A 20,767-nucleotide genomic window follows, 5' to 3' on the forward strand; every position below is an offset into this window, starting at 1 on the left:
GCCCACCCATGGCTGTCTCTCTGTATAACTCTGTGGCTTAACCCCTGGTGCTGATTGGGCAGTGCCCACCCATGGCTGTCTCTCTGTATAACTCTGTGCTACCCCTCGGTGACTGATGGGCAGTTGAACGCCACCATGGCTGTCTCTCTGTATACTCATGTGCTGTACCCTGGTGCTGTATGGGCAGTGCCCACCATAGGCTGTCTCTCTGTATAACTCTGTGCTACCCCTGGTGCTGATTGGGCAGTGCCCACCCATGGCTGTCTCTCTGTATAACTCTGTGCTGTCCCTGGTGCTGATTGGGCAGTGCCCACCCATGGCTGTCTCTCTGTATAACTCTGTGCTGTCCCTGCTGCTGGACAGCTTGGTTTGGTGCCCCTCAATCCCAAACAAGGTTCTATTATAATAGACATGTCAGTGCCAAGTCCAGCGTCCAATGGTGCCATGTCCAACGGTGCCATGTCCAACAGTGCCATGTCCAATGGTGCCAAGTCCAAAGGCACCAAGTCCAACGGTACCAAGGCCAACAGTGCCATGTCCAAGGGTGCCAAGTCCAAAGGCGCCAAGTCCATGGTGCCATATCCAACGGTGCCATGTCCAAAGGCGCCAAGTCCAACGGTGCCAAGTCCAAAGGCGCCAAGTCCAATGGTGCCAAGTTCTGGGATGAACTGTCCAACTGGTGTCCACTCCCCAGAGCCACCCAGAAACATGTTTTCCCATAGCCTTCGGCCACTCACGTACATACAGGGAGGTTGTTCTATTACTGCTTGTCCTTCATTCATTGTTCTGATCCGGGTTCTTTTCCATTCTCTCCGCAGTTATCCCATTAGACCTGATCGAGCAGGAAGTGAGGTAAGATGGAAATCTCTCTCTGTTGCAGTGTCCCATCTCTTGTTTGATATATTTGCAATTACTCCGCCCATTTTAATAACTACCTAGTGATAGGTCAGTATTTCCAAATATTCAACGTCAGTTCCATGGTGAAAAACCCTAGCAACCAGGGAGAAGGCCGACTGCCGGTTTATGAAGCTCAGCACCGAAACAGAAATAACCGAATCATTTATCCTTTTCAAACCCACTTTACAACTCAACCTTGATCGGCGCAGCTTCCCAGTGCGGAGCCGTAAATAGAAATGAGTCAGGGGGGGCGCCGTCACCTTAATCGCTGTGTGTGTTTATGTGGGTGCCGGCTGGGCGCTAGGGGAGCGGTGAGTCGGCAGTTGGAGGTTTATCCTTGTCCTCGGATGCGCTCGGCCCATTGTGCTTATTCTCTATACGGATTCACTTGGCTTTATTCTCTGGAACACAGAAGAGCTTTTCCGTTCCTTATTGCAGGGATTTCCAGCCTGTGGCTCTGCTCTAACACCCAGCATGCCGTGCTCTACCAGGGATGCTGGGAGTTGAAGCCCCAGGATTGAGGATTTGGTTTGGAATCCAAGATCCAAGGCCAAGATTCTGTGTATCCCTAGAATAATCCATTTAAAAGGACCTTGCAGCTTCTGGGGGGGTTCTAGTTTATTTTTATGCTTGCTGGGTTGAGTATGAGTATGAGTATGAGTATTCCATGGTACTCGGGTGTCAGTGTGACTGATTTGACCAAGAGTAGGAACTTTACACAACAAGTAAAACCCTAAACTTGCTCTCTTACAGTTTACAAAGTTGCCCCTTGTCACGGAAGCGCAAACTGCAAGAATCCGAGCAGGAACATCCCCCCTCCAAAAGGAAATCCCACCCCCTGAAACTGGCGCTGGACGAAGGATTCAACGTGGACAGCGACGGCAGCGAGGAGGCAGAAGTGAAAGAGGAGGATTCTGGGACAGAGGAATCAGAGGCAATAATAGAAGATATTGAAGAAGATACTGAACCCACAGAACCCAAGGAAGAACCCAGCTCCCCGACTGTGGAAGGTGATTGTCTCAGTGTTATTATCTGCTTATCCTGCCCTTACTGTGGTGCCTGGGGTAAAACTTGTTCTTTTCGTTGTCCCCTTTTTGTGTTGCAGCTGAAAGCACAGCCAAAGTAGATACTGAGGAGACAGAGACTAAAACTGAAAGCAGCCCTCCAGCTAAAGTCAATTACAGCAGTTATCAAGAAATCATAGCCAATTCCCTTCTAAACCTGGGCCAGGTGGCCAAGGAAGCCCTGGTGTCAGAAGGACACCTACAAGAAAGCGAGCTGAATGAGGAGAAGCCAAGTTCAGTAAAATCAAATGAAGAGGAGGTCGAGCAACTTATGGTGGAAGAGGCATGTGAGAAAGAGATCATCATCCAGACTGAGGATGCAGAAGAAGTTATTGAAGTCACCAGTGAACCAAGCAGTGAATCTGGCACTGAACCCAGGGATGAAGTCAACTGCGAGGACACGGGAAAACTGCAAAAGGATATGGAGGATGAAGAGGAAGAAGAAGAAGAAGACGACGATGATGATGTTGATGAAATAGATGACGATGACTTGGATGAAGACGATGAAGAAGAAGAGGAACACTCTATAGAGATGGCCAACCAGGATCTACCCCATGCTTCTCAGGATTCCCCTAAACTTCACTGTGAAGGACAGTTCAGTCCTAAGCCTGAATATTCCGTGATTGTGGAGGTCAGGTCAGACGACGACAAAGACGACGACAGTCATTCACAGAAATCCGCTGTAACAGACGAGTCTGAGATGTACGACATGATGACTCGAGGCAACTTGGGACTGTTAGAGCAAGCCATTGCCCTGAAAGCCGAACAAGTCAAAGTCATCCGTGAGCCCAGCAGGTCCTCCTTGGACAACATGAAGAACTTTTCCGCTGACGAAAAACAGAACAGACCAATAGACACCATGAGGAAAAACTTTTATGGTAAATGATTTTGAATGTCTTCCATAGTTATAAGGTCTCCTTCTCTCTCTCTGACCCCCATTTTACACGACCATAGTATCCCTTTCTCAGCAGCATTTCATTGCGGCGCGTAATATAATCTCAGCTCGTTGGCTCGCTGGCAGGAAACAGATTATCTCCCGTGAAACTGGAAACCTTAATTCTCATTGACTGATGGTGTCATTTTTAGCTTAGATATGAAATTCTACATCAATCTGGCTCCGTGTCGGTAGGGAGTGGCCAACCTTTGGCATTTAAATCCCTGGCACTTGTTAATCTTTCCACAAATGAGACATTTTCTTTTAGAATCTGACATCAGAAGTTCTATAGTTTAGAGCTCGTTAGCAAAACAGGCATCTGCATTCAATCAGAATAAGGTATTAGTTCCAGTGAAGATAATGGGTAGAATGAGTGAAGCCTTCTGCAAAATGAAGGTTTCTTATATGATGGATTTTGTTCCAGAAGTAGTTGTGCTGGTAAGATACATTAGACAGGTTGAAGGCTTGAATGCCTTAGCTCAGGGATCACCAACCTTTTATACTTGTGAGCTTATTGGTTCCTGGGGGTGCCAATAAGAGCTTTAATTGGTTATTTGGTAGCCCCTATGTGGACTGGCAGCCTATAGAAGGCTTTGTTTGGCAATTAAACTTGGTTTTATGCAACCAAAAGTTGCCTCCAAGCCAGAAATTCAAAAATGAGCACCAGCTTTTAGGCCACTGGGAGCCACATCCAAGGGGTTGGGGAGCAACATGATGCTCATGAACCTCTGGTTGGGGATCACTGCCTTAGATAGTGGAAAAAATAGAAGACCCCCCCAAGCTTGCATTGATTATGAGGCTCACAACAAGTATCATTTGGTTCATCATTTGCCTCTCTCAGATGCAGCAAGGCCAGAGAAGAGAGAGATAAAATGCCCCACGCCTGGTTGTGATGGAACAGGACACGTCACAGGATTATACCCACATCACAGGAGTCTTTCCGGATGCCCCCACAAGGACAGGATTCCCCCAGAGAGTAAGTGCTTTGGGTTTGCCAAGAAGAAGCTGCTCTTAAGCTCACCGAGAAAGAGCTTCCACCAATACTGTAGTAGTCAAGACCAATCTTGTTGTCAAGCTAGTTTTGAAAATTCTTCTTGAGACAAGGGGGTGGCAAGAGTTCTACTTGGAATATGATCATTATAAGATGACTTAGAAACAAAATATTGAGGGTCTAGGTCTTCTGTATCTTTGCACTAGGGTGGTAAGGACGTATAGTCTTCCAAGATGAATGGAAATTTGGAAGAAAGTCATTAACTTGACGTTCTAATAATTATTCTCTCTCTTTTGCTCCTTCCCAAAGTCTTGGCCATGCACGAGAATGTGCTGAAGTGTCCAACCCCTGGGTGTACAGGGCAAGGCCATGTGAACAGCAACCGGAACACACATAGGAGGTACACGCAATACCTGAATATATACAGGAGGGGGTGCAATTGAATGCATATTGTCGAACAGTTGATTTGATAATTCAAGAACTTCCCACAATCAGTTTGGTTAATATGTAATTGTTTCGGTATTCTGCAGTTTATCCGGGTGCCCCATTGCGGCAGCAGAAAAGTTGGCCAGATCACACGAGAAACAGCAACAGCCTGGAGACCTCTCCAAAGGCAGCTCAAATTCAGACAGAATACTCAGGTAAGTGTAAGATACTACAGGTTGGCCCATTCCATTCCATATTCGTTGGGAGAAGTTGATGCATTGCCCGTAAGTCCATGCTGGGCTATGACCGATGACCAATATGGGAATATAACATCTTGTCCAAGGGTCATCTTCAGCTTTGGTTGCTTCTTGTGTCTTTGCAGGCCCATGTGCTTTGTGAAGCAACTGGAAATCCCCCAATATGGCAGCTATAGACCCAACATGGCTCCTGCAACCCCCAGGGCCAATCTGGCCAAGGAACTGGAGAAGTACTCCAAGGTCACCTTCGATTATGCAAGTTTCGATGCTCAGGTTTTCGGCAAACGTTTGATTGCCCCAAAGATTCCGTCAAGCGAAACCTCACCCAAAGCCTTTAAATGTAAGTAGGCAGCTTCCCTCATTCTCAGAAGATAATGTAGATATAGAATAACGTGCAGGACCTTGCTTCATGAATGTAATTCAGCGGTGTAGATATGAGCAAGATGGTAACTCAGACAGATGGGTAATTACTAGAAAAGCGCTGACTTGTCAGCAGTGTGTGACGCATTCTCCATCTCTTCATATTGCGATAAGCATTCCCCAAGGGCTCACAAACCATTCTCCATCGAGAGATTTCAGCCCATGATTTGAAGAAAATAATACATAGAAGAGAAGCAGCCAACGCTGCACAGAATTATTATTCTCTTCTATTAATACATCGGGGCGAGTTACACGGAACCAAAGGGCAGAAAGTCTTCTGAGACAGCAAGTGCTACCTGTAGATATGAGGATATAGAGAGGATAATAGTCAATCAGATCCTTGTAGTAATAGACTTGATGTGCCTTTCGATGGACACAATGATAACGAGTGGTCAGTTGTAGTGATTTGAGTTTATATTATACCAAAATATGTTCCTTGCCCTTTCCAAGTTTCCTATGTTCTTCTAGAGAAATGTAGAAGCCAATGTGGAGAATGACCAGGGGTTGGTTAGCTTCAAGCTCCTTCAGATCCTGACCCAGTTCTTTCTGAATAGCACTCCTGCTATATATAGAACAAAGAGCAATTGTTAGCCAATGAATCCTGTGCCCAAACAGTGAGCCGTAAGCCATTCCGATTGAGCAGACAGGGCAAGAGATGATGCAAAAATGGTGTTTCATGGCCAAGAGAGGAAGGCTGAATGGACTCATTGGCCATTAGAATTTCCCCACACGATTGTTCTGACACAAAGCATTGCTCATAAACCACTTCCCAACACTCGGGCCTCTCGTCTAATTCACTGATTAGAAACTCATCTGAGCGGGGATAGGGTTATTAGATGCACAACTTTGGCAAGAAGGTGACAAATTGAAGGAGATGCTTGGCACGGTTCAGGCCTCTAAACAATTTGCTGATGAAGGAGCTTGCGCTGCAATTCATTAAGAGCTGCTGGAGTTGCCAGGGCGGATATCGAGTCGTTTGGAAGCTTTTATCCTTCTAATTTCCACTTGTATGGAATATTCTGCCTGTGTAGTGATTTTCTCTTTGTCTCTGTATCTGCAGCCAAACCTTTTCCAAAGGCCTCTTCCCCCAGTCACAGCCCGTCCAGCAGTTACATTAAAAGCACTTCCTCTTCCTCCTCCTCTGGCTTCGACTATACCCACGATGCTGAGGCGGCACACATGGCTGCCACCGCCATCTTGAATCTGTCAACTCGGTGCTGGGAGATGCCAGAGAATCTCAGTACCAAGCAGCAGGATACTCCCGGCAAAGTGAGTTCCAAAAACATCAACGTCAAAAATAATTGGTTGTTAATATGAATTCAGATAAACCCATTTGGTAGGGACCCAACAAAACGCTTTTGTTGATCACTTTTTGTGTGGGATCCTTGCCTCATGTACCACTATCCTATTAGTAGTGATGGGCGACAAAAGATTAGTTGCGCGTCTAAAATTGTCGCAACTCGCAAGTATAGTCGCAGGCGACAAAAGAATAGTAACGCATCCAAGAATTGTTGCAAGAATAGTTGCAGGCGTCAAAAGAATAGTCGCGCATCCAAGAATTGTTGCAAGAATAGTCGTAGGCGTCAAAAGAATAGTTGCGCATCCAAAAATTGTTGCAAGAATAGTCGCGAGCGTCAAAAGAATAGTTGTGCATTAAAAATTGTTGCAAGAATAGTCTTGGTTGTCAAAAGAATAGTCGCGCGTCCAAAATTGTCGCAAGAATAGTCGCAGGTCTCAATTCTTTTTCCGCGCAACATTTTTACAGTTTCGCTAATCTTTTGAAAGATTTGCAAATTTTTCGGCAAAGTGAAACGGGACAGATTCGCTCATCACTACCTATTAGCCCTGCACCCCTTTCCCCCATCTAGGAAGCCATTCTGCCTGTATGAGAACCTGTGGTTCCGTAGCAACAATATATCGGTATTTCCTATGCAATGTCCTAAACATCTGTGTTTTTGGCCGCAGTCCAGTGAAATGAAAGTGGATGAAAATGGCACTTTGGACCTGAGCATGAACAAGCATCGGAAACGGGAGAGCACCTTCCCCAGCAGCAGCAGTTGCAGCAGTAGCCCCAGCATGAAATCCCCCGACCAATCACGAGGGCAGAACTGTACCAGTGCTACCAGCAGCAACATGACCTCTCCCCAGTCTAGTCAGACCTCTCGGCAAGACGATTGGGACGGTCCCATAGACTACACAAAGCCAAATCGGCAACGGGAAGAGGAGCCAGAAGAGGTAGGTGGTTGGGTTAAACTTTTTTACCCACGTTCAATTGTAAAAAGACTCAGGGGGCAACACAAGAATGAAAAAAGTTCCTCTGGGTGCCAGATACGGGCTATGATTGGATATTTGGTAGGCAGAAGGTGGACTGGAAGCCTACAGGAGATGTTTGGAAGTCCACCAGGTTTTAATGCAACCAAAACTTGCCTCCAAGCCAGAAATTGACCCTTTTTGGGGCTACTAGGAGCATCAGCCAAGGGGTTGGACCCTGAGCCGCTCGTTGGGGATCTTTTTCATCCCAACTGTAGTTGTACATATAATAGCAGTTCATTTTCAATCCCTAGTGGAACATATGTGGTTTCTACATACGTGCAGCTTGTTGTGATCTCCGGGCAACAATGTTCCACTCATAGGGCTGAAAGAAGCTCCTGGCAATGTGTTTCGTAGGGTATCATACCCTACAACCAGTGTAGATCAGGAGATCATATTTATACCAGGAAATGACCCAATTCCCCCCATTTCCCATTGCAGATGGAGCCGGCGGCTGCCTCTTTTGCCTCCTCGGAAGCCGATGATCAGGAGATGCAGGAGGAGAGCTACGAAGAGCGCAAATACCCCGGAGATGTGACGTTAACAAATTTCAAATTGAAATTCCTCTCCAAGGACAGCAAGAAGGAACTTCTGACGTAAGTAACCGCCCCAAGGCTCGTGGGTAATGGGGAGGGAAATGGAGGGTCGGAGCTTTGGCAAAGATCTTATTTAACTGCTTGAAACTAATTATGAGTATGAATGAGTCTGTAACGAGGAACCGCCCCCCCATGAATGCATTTGGCGCAATGAAAGAGAATGCAACTTTCCTCTTGTATATTCATTAAAAGCACTTTTTTTCTGACTCTTGATACTATGCAGCAGAAGCCAGCTCTCCTCCAGCCAGGACTACAGTTCCCACAATTCCTTGCTGACTACTTACAGGTATGTTGATCAGCTGGCTTCTGCAACACTGTTTCAAGAGACAGACCCAGAGAACGGAATGACACTTTCTTTCATTATGCATGTAGATTTTTGGGTGGAGTTCCCCTTTAAACCCACAAAGCACGAGGACCCCATGTCTATTGTGTGCACATAACTGCCCCTTCTCTGCATATTTACACTTATACAAATAATCAGTGTGTCCTGTAACACCATAGAAACACAATGGGCAGGTCAGTTACTCTACGAACTCTGCCAAGGCAAGCAACACGGCAGCTCCCAGTCTTGCATAAATGTAAATGGGCGCAAGGGAACGGGTTTGTGCATACAGTACAGTTAGTCTTGTCCTCACAATGCACTAAACTGAAAAACTCTACACGTAAATCTGGAATATTCCTTTTCAACGAGGGCAGTTAAGTGGGTGCCATGCAACTATGGAGGGGCGTTCTTGCACGGCACCCTACTGCACCCTTTGGGTCACTGTGGATTTGACCATTAAAGACACCCTTTGTAGGACATACGTGACACCCTTTGTAGAACATACGTGACGCCTGTAACACGTGCCATTCTCTCTATACAGCTGCCCAACCCCGGGATGTGATGGAAGCGGACACATCACTGGAAACTATGCCTCTCACCGCAGGTTAGACTCCCCCAACCCCAATGGCACCTTCCTGCTCTGGCTTGCAAGCTTTTATTTTATTGGTTGGAACTCTCCCGCACTCCTCTTTTTTGGCTTATCCAGATCTCTATCTGTTCTCTTTCAGCCTTTCTGGTTGCCCTCTTGCTGACAAGAGTCTCAGAAATCTCATGGCTGCCCATTCTGCTGATCTCAAGTATGTTTGCGCTGATCTCTGCTCCTCCTTCCCTCGTCTGCTGCCTTCCCTATATCCTCCCTCTCTGTTTACCAAAAAATCTGCTGAGACTTCTGAGGCCAACTCGTTAATTTAACCCCCCCAAACCAGCATTTGGCCATGAGTTGGACTTGCATGCTCCTGTTAGAGGCCTGAGCAGAATTTTGTGAATGTTCTTCCATCGCTCTATGCACGTTTTGCTTTCTTAAGTTTGCCTTCAAGCTCAATTCAAGTTATAGAGGTATTTTCTTGTTCTGGGGACCCTGGTGAGTCAACGAGGAGCTTCCATAAGTATCGAAGGCTGCTCAAAATGATCCCTAAAACAAACACCGATCATCTCCACTCTTGGTGCAGCACTTGTGTCAAACACACGAGTCTCTCCGAAAAATTTGACCTCCAGGGATGCCTTATAAATGAAAGCCTAGCACCTAAGAAGTATGGCCTCCAACCCTAAAGCCCATGATACAATCATTCTCAAGGAGGCCTAGAGTTTGAAACCCATTATCCCACCAAGTACGTTGCCCCATCTGCACATAAGGAGAACTGGGTGCACTTGAGATGCCTTTTTGGTTGCCTTGGTTGAGCCGCCAAGGAAACATCTACATTGTAGATCTACTAAGAGTGCCCCTTGATAGGCATAGCAATGTCCAAACAAGTATGGGTAATAAACACACAGTGCTATACATACACCTTAGATACCACTGTTTATTTTAGCATTTTTTGCATTTCTCTAAATTGTTTTTGCCTGTTTTCCACAGGTGCCCAACTCCAGGCTGCGATGGCTCAGGACACATCACAGGGAATTATGCATCTCATCGAAGGTAAATCATCTCTTGAGGGTTACTTGTTCCGAACATCTGCTCCCCATGACTCGCCCCGAGCTCTTGCATGGCGTTACTGAACCAATTCCCACCGGGCAGGATCTTTCTCTCTCTTTCATCATGTTCCTCCTGGTAGGCGGAGAGGAGTTGCCATTGGATGTGTAATTCACAAAGAACATGGCCTGCATTGTTCTTGATGCCATGCAAGAGTTTATTGAGGGTCCTGTTGGATTTATACTCATCAGAACTAGAGAAACCATTTCCCTGGAGATAAACTGAGATAAATAGGGCACTTGGTGTTCCCCATAAGTAGCACTGGGAGGGTTCAGTAACATGTGGAGCCATGACTATAACAGGAATTTCACCTTCTTCTTCTTCACAGCTTGTCAGGTTGCCCACGTGCCAAGAAAAGCGGACTGAAAATCACACCTACAAAAGACGACAAGGATGATCCAGAGCTCATGAAGTGAGTACCAGGCCCAATACTAAGCCCAATACTTAGCCAGGCCTAAAGAAGGCTTGATACGTGTCTATAACACGGATGATACCAAGATAATACCAAATAACACATGTACGGCCAACAACCCAACCCTTGCTCTGATTGGCTAACCTGCATTGTGTATATAACTGCCCATGGTGCAGGACAGAATAGGACTCTGACTCCCAAACCTTTTACTGAGGGACTCATTCCAGCAGTTGCATGCAACTTTTTGCCGTTTCTCATTTCTCGAAGTGAGAACCTATGTTGAATAGAAACGGATGATGATGTTGTGCCCCCCAGATGCTTCACATTATCATTTTGCAAGAAGGACCATTTCTGACGTAATGGTTTTGCTATTTTGTGATTAGGTGCCCGGTGCCAGGCTGTGATGGTCTTGGTCACATTAGCGGTAAATATGCTTCCCACCGCAGTGCATCTGGATGTCCACTCGCTGCCCGTAGGCAGAAAGAAGGAGCTCTCAATGGATCTGCTTTCTCATGGAAATCCCTAAAGACAGAAGGTCCCACCTGCCCTACCCCAGGCTGTGATGGATCTGGTCATGCCAATGGAAGCTTCCTTACCCACAGAAGGTAAGAGTAACCCCAAACCTAAGTATAGATTACTATAGATCCCGTCTGTGTAGACATCTTCCAAAACATGAAGAACATTGTGTATTAGTCTAAATAGTCTGTTAAACCAAAGCACCAAAGACTGTAATGATAAAGTTCTTCTTGGGGGTCTTCTTGTTTCTCTTTTTCTCCTACATCCAGGAGCCAACACTTTGTTTATAAGACCAAAAAAGCCTTTGTTGGCAATATTTTCTCAGTTGACATTGACTAACATGGGGCTTCTACGTTTTCTCCTCAGTTTGTCCGGCTGCCCTCGAGCTTCTTTCGCTGGTAAGAAGGGGAAGATCTCAGGAGATGAATTTCTTGGCACAAAGTTCAAGACCAGTGATGGTAATTCTACAAGGAATTGTTTAGGACTAGAGCATCCTATTTACTCCAACACTTTGTTTATTTCTGTAATGGATAACTATATTCCTACCCATGGTTTGGATTTAATGATAATACTAAATACTAGTTTGATTACGAGACATTACCAAGTCCCAATTGTACAGCCACTCTCTGCAAGGCTGCAAAGCTCTGAAGAATTCCAATCCTGTGCCTTTGTTAGTGAAATAGCTAAAAAATTCTGTATCTGCATAAAAGCAATGGGTTTCTGAGGTCGGTCTCTGTCCCCACAGTCTTGGAAAATGATGAAGAAATCAAACAGCTGAACAAGGAGATAAATGAGCTCAATGAATCCAACTCGGAGATGGAAGCTGATATGGTGAACCTGCAGTCTCAGGTTTGTGCTATGGTTGTGCCATCTGTAGATGTTGTTGGTCAACTGATGAACTTTTCTTGTGGGGCCACAATTATTAATGGAACTCTAACACTTGTTCCTATGTATGGAAAGCTTCTGGCTGAACATTGTCAAGCTTCCTGAGCATTCCTCATGCATAAAACAGCTAAAGGGATTGGATAACAAATACAGAGACCTATTCAGATGACAGTTATTATTATGAGACAGTTATCTTATTGCTGGTCTGTAGTCTCCACAGCCATTGCATCCATGGTTTATGCATAACTCCCAAGGGCTGTGATTCCTAAACAATCAATCAGAGGTGATCAGCTGACCACAAAAGTAAATTCACCAACCAGGGTCGAACTGGGGGGGGTGCAGGTCCAACCAGGGCTACTGGCCCAGGGGCCTCTGCACTCCCCAAGGGGTCACTACTGTGGCCTCCACACCTCCCACAGGTGCCATCCACCTGACCCCCTCCTCCAAGTGCGTAAATTAAACTTACCTTTAGCTCATCGGGGGAGGGAGACTGGTGGCCCAGGGGATCACCCAGCGGGGACCGAGTCTGGGCTGGGGCCCACCGGATTTTCTCCCAGTGCCTATCAATTCCAGAGGATAGTCAGTGGGCCCATCAAGAGAAGATATACAAGCTGAGGAAGAAACTTTACTTGTTTAGATCTTTGGGCTCCTCATGCAAATATACCGAACCTATTAAATCCCCAAGAAACAATTGTGCCTTATTCTTTCCAGAATTAGTCTTTAGAGTTTGATAGAACTTCTAAAGACTATTTCTGGAAAGAACAAGGCAAAATTGTTTCTTGGGAATTTAATAGGTTCGGTATACAGTATTTGCATGAGGAGCCCAAAGATCTAAACAAGTTTCTTCCTCAGCTTGCATGTCTTCTCTTGATGGGCCCACTGACTATGTTTAACTATAGTCAGTGGGCCCATCAAGAGAAGATATACCAGCTGAGGAAGAAACTTGTTTAGATCTTTGGGCTCCTCATGCAAATATACCAAACCTATTAAACCCCCAAGCAACGATTGTGCCTTATTCTTTCCAGAAATAGTCTTTTAAAGTTCTATCAAACTCTCAGAGATACAAGATTGTGTCATCCCTGGTTTTCTTCATTATGAGAATATGTCTAACCAGAGCTGAAATAATCATGGAAGTGACCCAAGTTCTCTCTAAATAATTGTAGATAACATCGATGGAAAAGAATCTAAAGAACATCGAAGACGAGAATAAGGTTATAGAGGAGCAGAATGACGCCTTGTTTGTGGAACTCTCTGGGCTCAGCCAGGCCTTGATCCGAAGTCTTACCAACATCCGCCTTCCACAAATGGTAAGTTGGAAATGGCACCAAATTGGTAGATTTTGTTATCTCCAGAAGATGATAAACCCAACCCTTGTTGGGTTTTAAGATGCAGAAGCCTTATGCATGTGGTTGGTTGTCTATGTACAAGTTGTTGGTCAGTATTACTGTCATCAACATTACCATCAGAAGTAGGAATATCCCTTCCCTTCCTACCCAATCATCTTTGTGTAGAATTTGGCTAAAAAGTGTAGTTCATGTAGGATCATGTAGACAGGCAAAGTCCTATTGGTTCTGTATACTGAGGGCACCCTCTGGAATCCAGCGTCCTGAGGGCGACACCTATGGGTGGTGTTAGGGAGTATAACCAAGAATGGAAATAGTGAATACATTTTGAGAGTAGGAATGTTGACAAAAGTAGGAATGGAATGGAATAAATGACGTGGTTTTGGTTAACACTGGATTGTTCATTGCTGAAAATGCCCGTTTGTTTCTTCACAGGAGCCAATCAGTGAACAGAATTTTGATGCCTATGTAAATACCCTGACTGACATGTATACAAACCAGGAGTGTTATCAGAACCCGGAAAACAAAGCCTTGCTGGAGAGTATCAAACAAGCAGTCAAGGGCATCAAGGTGTGAACCGAAGGACTCTCGGGGTAGAATTCAGGTCTGGAAGCCACCAGATGTGGGAAAAAAACTGAAAGGACCAAAACATGAAAAAATAAAGAGACTTTGGCAACTGGGAAACGCTCATGTTAACTTTTTGCATATGAAATGTGTTTGTCTCAACTTTGAAACTAAGGGAGGTCGCACCTTTCACATAGAGGACGCCTGGACCAAAAGGAAGGATTCAACTTGTAACCAGTGGTGGCACCCCATTGGTCACCTCCGTCCCCTTCTTGGTCTTCTGGGTAAAAAGGATTGTGATGGAGTGTAAAGAGAAATCCTGAGGTTTGACCATGGACCCAACCCAACAGGACGCCAGTATGGAAGCTTCATCTCTGCTCACATTGTCTGGCTCATCATGTTCAGTGCGTTGTTTCTGGGACGGATCTGACAGAGGAAGGTGGAAAGACAAGTATTATACGCGAGAAGATTCTTTATTTTTTAAGTTTCACAGGGAAAAAAAAACAAAAACATTTGACAAGCAGTTTTGCAATTCCAACTGAAGCGCAAAGGATTTAAGGTTCTCAGGGAAAGCTTTAGGAATTCCCAACTGCAATGTTCATTTTTTTTCTGTCGATAAGACCCTTTGTTGGTTGCTAAGGGCGCCGGCGACGTAACAGCCCCCTTGGTAACCCAAAGGGTTTTAACACTGTCAGGTGCATTTGCTGCCAGAACAAAATAGTCATTTCTGATAGCGGGGGTGGGGGGGGGTTGCGTGTTGGGGGGAGAGCCAGATCTACGTGCTATTTTATTATACCTTTCATTGTCCCATTGCCCATCTCCTTTGGTTTTTTTCCCCTTCTCTATGTGCATTCATGCAGGTATATTATAAAATATACTCACATTACCAAGCACCCCTTGCCCTATAGGAATTGAGCCGTGCCTTGTTGGGTTTAATTCCCTTTTAGATTATTCATGTCCTGGCATTAAAGGATCCCACCGTGGGTTCCAGGGGGGTAGGCTTCCAACCTTTGCGTAGATTATAATCAACTTTCGTCATCGAAACCTGCTCTTTATGAAACTCTCAGGACATGTTATAAGTAGTAGACAAGAGCTTGCCTGTGCCCTGAGATATAAAAAAATGGAAAATCAAATGTTTTCTAAGTAGGGATTTTTTTTAGACACTTTAACAATTACTCTAGAATAATGGTGGACTTAATTCTGTTCCTCCTGGGCCTTGACCTTGCTACTTCAACGTTGAACCATTGTTGGCTACGAGAGTTAATATTCCATCCATTTATAGAAATATTAGCTAAAAGTAGATCTGAAGGGGTTAGACAACATCTCTGAGACTCTGCACTTTAACATCTTGAGGACCTCCAGAAGGTCTGCTGCTTGTGGAACATCTAGAATCATCCGTAGCAAGACTTGAAGACTTGACTTTCTGGGGGGGATCCTGGTCTGATCCCATTTGGTTACACCCAGTGCAGTCCTTAATAGGAAGATGAACTCTTGTGTGTGCCTGAGGGATACTCTATGGGAGTTCCACACTGGCACCCAAGTGGCACGGTTGTAATCAAATCTAGTTAGGGAAGATTTTCAATGATAGATCTTGAGGACCTCCAGAAAGTCTGCTGCTTGTGGAACATCTAGAATCATCCATAGCAAGACTTGAAGACTTGACTTTCTGGGGGGGATCCTGGTCTGATCCCATTTGGTTACACCCGGTGCAGTCCTTAATAGGAAGATGAACTCTTGAGTGTGCCTGAGGGATACTCTATGGGGGTCACATTGGCACCTAATGCACCCAATCCACCCAAGAGGAACCCAATGCATCCAAGGGGAACCCAAGGGGCACCCAAGAGGCACCCAATGCACCCAAGGGGCACGGTTGTAATCAAATCTAGTTAGGGAAGAGATTCTATGATAGAATGGGCAGGATTTCCCATGAATCTCGGTGGCAGTGTAAATTCTCCCATAAAGAGGAGTCTTGGCCGAGGACGCAGCTGTGCTAATGTACGTTAGGTCCAAAGCAGTGGTGAACGCGACAATGTCACCGGTAGAAACTGCTGCACTTCAACTTGCTCAGATTAATATACTTAATTAATCACAAATTAATTAATTATTTAATTTCGTCGAAATTCTGTTGTAATTTATTCATAAAAAAAAACCCATATGTAAACGTGCTATTTATTTAAAAGGTTATGTTAATTTATTTCTTTCTTTTGTCGACGATGATGATGATGATTATTGTAAACCGGGGTGGGGGGTTGGGGCGCACCACGCAGTAATAAAGGGGAGAGAGCGAAAATATTTAAAAAAATAAAAAAATAAAAAATAAAAAAATAAAAACCTTTGACAATAAATTATATTCCACGGGGAGAAAAAAAAAAAACACTATCTACAGCTAATAGTTTTGATGAAACCTAGTTATTTTTTATATATTTTGTTATTTATTCTTTTAAACACTGGGAATTTTTTTAGAGATATTTTATAAAGGAGGAGTTTTGATATTTTTTTTCCATTTCATTTTATTGTTAAAAGGCGGAAATTGCAATTTTTTTTTTTTTTTTTATGGTTTTGTTTCTTTTATTGAGTTGTGTAACCCCGTCCATGCCGGAGGGAAGTGCAGTGATTCCTTGCTCGCGTCGCTGCAGTTCTCTCCGCTACCAGCGGGGGGCGCTATGTTCCAGGCACTGACAACAGTATAAGTAAATGCTGTATTTATTTATGAATTATTTAAGTACAATGGACTTGTGGACTCGTTGTATATTTATTTTGTCATGTTTGTGAGTCTGTTCCGTGATTGTTTACGTGAAGAAATCCTGTTAATATTTAAAATAAAAAAAAAATAAAAATACAAAAAATAAAGGGTTGCATTGAAGGCTGATGTGGACTTGTGCTTGTCCTGTGCTAAATCTTTCAGATACTGTGATTTTGGCCTCAGGGAAATACTAAGCCAATCTGGCCACTTGGAAATAAAGCTTGAGTTCTACTTGTGAATATCTGTCTTTTTGTTCTTTTTTTGTTCTAACTCTAATACCCTTAATAATAATAATAATAATATTTAATGGTGTTATTATTACAGGTATAGGATTCGTTATCCAGGAATTACAGAAAGGCCATCTCCCATAGACTCCATTTTAAACAAATGATTCTAATTTTTATAAATGATTTCCTTTTTCTCTGTAATAATAAAACAGTACCTGTACTTGATCCCAACTAAGATATAATTACCCCTTATTGGGGCAGAACAGCCCTATTGGGTTTATTTAATGGTTAAATGATTCCCTTTTCTCTGTAATAATAAAACAGTACCTGTACTTGATCCCAACTAAGATATAATTACCCCTTATTGGGGCAGAACAGCCCTATTGGGTTTATTTCATGGTTAAATGATTCCCTTTTCTCTGTAATAATAAAACAGTACCTGTACTTGATCCCAACTAAGATATAATTACCCCTTATTGGGGCAGAACAGCCCTATTGGGTTTATTTCATGGTTAAATGATTCCCTTTTCTCTGTAATAATAAAACAGTACCTGTACTTGATCCCAACTAAGATATAATTACCCCTTATTGGGGCAGAACAGCCCTATTGGGTTTATTTCATGGTTAAATGATTCCCTTTTCTCTGTAATAATAAAACAGTACCTGTACTTGATCCCAACTAAGATATAATTACCCCTTATTGGGGCAGAACAGCCCTATTGGGTTTATTTCATGGTTAAATGATTCCCTTTTCTCTGTAATAATAAAACAGTACCTGTACTTGATCCCAACTAAGATATAATTACCCCTTATTGGGGCAGAACAGCCCTATTGGGTTTATTTCATGGTTAAATGATTCCCTTTTCTCTGTAATAATAAAACAGTACCTGTACTTGATCCCAACTAAGATATAATTACCCCTTATTGGGGCAGAACAGCCCTATTGGGTTTATTTAATGGTTAAATGATTCCCTTTTCTCTGTAATAATAAAACAGTACCTGTACTTGATCCCAACTAAGATATAATTACCCCTTATTGGGGCAGAACAGCCCTATTGGGTTTATTTCATGGTTAAATGATTCCCTTTTCTCTGTAATAATAAAACAGTACCTGTACTTGATCCCAACTAAGATATAATTACCCCTTATTGGGGCAGAACAGCCCTATTGGGTTTATTTCATGGTTAAATGATTCCCTTTTCTCTGTAATAATAAAACAGTACCTGTACTTGATCCCAACTAAGATATTGTACCAAATTCTGTTACCTTCTGGGTAGCCGGGCAAGGTATGGGTTCCTTTAATAGCCTGGTACAAAGTAGAAATGACACACTTGCTGAATTTATGGTGAGAGTGAATGCAGACTCTCTATTTTACTGGAACAGGTAAATGAAAACCATAAGAGAACAAGTACAAATAATATCAGTAAGAACAAACCAATACAGTAATACAATTTGTTAAACCCTGTGGTGCAGCACATATAACTGAGAGTTCAGGCCTGCTTGTTGGGGACACTTTATGTTGGTGCGCACTTATCTGTGATCCAAGGTGTGACATCCAGAAGATCCAGTACATTAGATTTATAATCCGGTGATGGAAATCTATTCAGTGTTCCCAATATTTAGTCCTGGTTCTCCTCTTGGGTAGAACTGAGCCACTAACTAAGCAGGGGTGACTGACTCTAACAGGCACCGGAACCTGGGGCTCTAACCTACTCTGATCAGAGAAGGGACCTGACTACTGAACCTTCTGGTTCTTATAAAACAATTCCCTAAATCCCTAACTGGGCCCTAAGTCTGCACTGGTTACAGTGAGGGCCTATTGGAACTGGAACCTAATGGCCCTAAGGTGCAAGGAGAGTAAAATCCTTCCCTGACTGACACTTACTGGCACTGACTGACACTTAATGGCACACTAAGGGGAACCTGCAGTTGGTGCAACCTTTCCTGCACTTCTTCCAACCATGCATCCCGGGGGGTCTCTCTCTCCCCCCACTGCCAGCTCTGTGCATGCTCTCTCCTTGCCTTATTGCCTTGCCTTCCTCTTTCCCATCTCCCCTTGCAAAGTCACATGGTATCAGCCTTACTGTTTCCAGATTGTCTAAGGCTGCCATCTGCAGGCTGGAGGTGGCGTTTGCACAGTCCCCATTTGCCTGCCTGTTACACTGCCCCCTCCTTTGAAAAGATGCGTCCTCGCATCTAGTTATCTGAGCACAATAGTCTGAATGCCACTTGGGTGCCTTTCTCTGTCTCTGGGGCCTGGCTTGTAAGTTAGGAGGATCTGTAAAGTTCTGAGGTGCAGGACTTACAGTTGGATCAGGCATTGGGGTGGCATGTAGCAATGGTTCCTCACCATCTGTTTCCGAACTGGAGTCATTGGACTCTTCCACATCACATAGCTGTGGGTCATTTGAGTTAGAATGGTCAGAATCCTCATCAGGGAGTGGAATTGCAGATTCACCTGTTGGGAGTTGGTCAGGTAACAGAGGGTCTTGAGTAGGGGGCTGTTCAGCCAGTTGGGTCCAAGGGCAAAAAAATGGTTTCAAGCGTGCATAATGCTGAACAGAACTGTGTTTTCCCTCTGTATCACATACTCTATACAATACATCAGACAATTTTTGAGCAATTACATATGGACCTTTATACTTTGGTCGAAGTTTTGGGCACACACCTTTTTTCCTGGTTGAATCTCTTACCCATACATTTTCTCCTGGTTCATATACCTGGGCAGTTATTTTTAAGTCATAGTACTCTTTCTGCTTTCCAGTAGCTTTAGCTTGGTGATATTTAACCATATTTCTTATACCTGCCAACCTTCTTGCAACTTCACTTACATAACTGGTAGGGCTAGTAAATTTTTCATCTACATCCCCTCCATTAACAAGGTCTACAGGCAAACATACCTCCCTCCCAAACATTACCATGAATGGGGAATATCCTGTAGAGGACTGCACAGTGCTACGGTATGTCATCATAACATATGGGAGAATGTCATCCCAGTCCCTCTGATGGTCTTCCACAAATGAAGACAACATAGTAAGGAGTGTACGGTTGAACCGCTCCACAAATCCATCTGACTGTGGATGATAAGGGGTAGTTCTTGTTTTGTGTATGCCTAACATTGAACACATGTCTTTAAAGACTTTTGATTCAAAATTCCTACCCTGATCTGTATGGAGAGACCTTGGTACTCCATAATGACATATAAAGTCCTCCACTAACGTTTTTGTAACAGTTTTAGCTTCCTGGCCTGGGAGAGGGAACCCTTCAGCCCATTTTGAGAAATAATCACCAATCACTAGGATGTATTTGTTACCCTTGTGGGTTTCTGGTAGGGGTACCAATATATCAAGGGCGACCCTTTGCAAAGGACGATCTGTTTGTGAAGATACCATTGGCGCCCTAGCAGTTTTCTTTTCATTTTTACGAGCCCCACATATAGTACAGGTTTTACACCATGCTTTGACGTCTTTACGCCAGGATGGCCAGAAATACCGAGCAATGACCTTGCCAGTGACTTTATACACACCTAGATGCCCACCTGTTTTGTCATTGTGTAACATCTCTAGAATCACTGGTACAGCTCTGCGAGGGACAACAATTTGGAATTTAGCCTGTCTGGGGTCATCTCCATGTGTTTTTCTTACCAGGAGTCCACTCCTGATTGATAAATTAGACCAGTGTTTCCGAAAAACATTTTGATGTGGGGAGCTATGAGCCTCAGTTGGGAGAGAAGTTTCTCCTGCCATAATCCATTCTTTAAGTTGGCAGATGTCATTGTCTAGGTCTTGAGCTGATTTTAGATCCACAGGGGTAACATGAACTGGTTGTGTTATTGAGTTCTCTGCTGAACATGAAGGAGGCTCTGAGGTGCTGCTTTGGGTCTCAGAGTATGGTCTGCGGGATAGCGCATCTGCATTCTGGTGATGGCGGCCTGCTCGATGCTCAACTACATAATCAAACATGGAAAGTTGTTCCAACCAACGAGCCAATTGACCTTCCGGCTCATGAAAGGTGTGTAGCCATTTCAGAGAGTTATGATCAGTCCTGACAGTGAAATGTCTTCCTAGTAGATAATGTCTATAGTAGCGGGTAAATATAACAACAGCTAGCAATTCTTTACGAGTTGTTGCATACTTCCGTTCAGGTTTGGTCAGCGCTCTGCTTGCATAA

General features: G+C 44.0%; 1 protein-coding gene across 5 annotated transcripts in view; it reads left to right on the top strand.

Moving 5' to 3' along the window:
- Window positions 1-16,609, top strand: part of myt1 (myelin transcription factor 1) — a 39,246-nt gene extending 22,637 nt beyond the window's left edge. For 2 of the 5 annotated variants that reach the window (XM_031894308.1, XM_031894312.1), the window contains exons 4-23: window positions 819-852; window positions 1,651-1,907; window positions 2,003-2,839; window positions 3,737-3,871; window positions 4,196-4,286; window positions 4,417-4,527; window positions 4,695-4,909; window positions 6,050-6,258; window positions 6,955-7,224; window positions 7,741-7,895; window positions 8,119-8,181; window positions 8,759-8,821; window positions 8,946-9,014; window positions 9,791-9,853; window positions 10,236-10,319; window positions 10,703-10,924; window positions 11,202-11,293; window positions 11,581-11,684; window positions 12,884-13,027; window positions 13,499-16,609. In XM_031894308.1, the coding sequence (XP_031750168.1) occupies window positions 819-852; window positions 1,651-1,907; window positions 2,003-2,839; window positions 3,737-3,871; window positions 4,196-4,286; window positions 4,417-4,527; window positions 4,695-4,909; window positions 6,050-6,258; window positions 6,955-7,224; window positions 7,741-7,895; window positions 8,119-8,181; window positions 8,759-8,821; window positions 8,946-9,014; window positions 9,791-9,853; window positions 10,236-10,319; window positions 10,703-10,924; window positions 11,202-11,293; window positions 11,581-11,684; window positions 12,884-13,027; window positions 13,499-13,639 (3,359 nt within the window). In that variant the 3' untranslated portion in view covers window positions 13,640-16,609. The remainder of the gene's footprint in view (window positions 1-818; window positions 853-1,650; window positions 1,908-2,002; window positions 2,840-3,736; window positions 3,872-4,195; window positions 4,287-4,416; window positions 4,528-4,694; window positions 4,910-6,049; window positions 6,259-6,954; window positions 7,225-7,740; window positions 7,896-8,118; window positions 8,182-8,758; window positions 8,822-8,945; window positions 9,015-9,790; window positions 9,854-10,235; window positions 10,320-10,702; window positions 10,925-11,201; window positions 11,294-11,580; window positions 11,685-12,883; window positions 13,028-13,498) is intronic. The other 3 variants (XM_031894310.1, XM_031894309.1, XM_031894313.1) reach the window with 3 other exon arrangements.
- The last annotated feature ends 4,158 nt before the right edge of the window (window positions 16,610-20,767 follow it).

Source organism: Xenopus tropicalis, chromosome 10, assembly GCF_000004195.4.
Source record: "Xenopus tropicalis strain Nigerian chromosome 10, UCB_Xtro_10.0, whole genome shotgun sequence".
Taxonomy (NCBI): Eukaryota; Metazoa; Chordata; class Amphibia; order Anura; family Pipidae; genus Xenopus; species Xenopus tropicalis.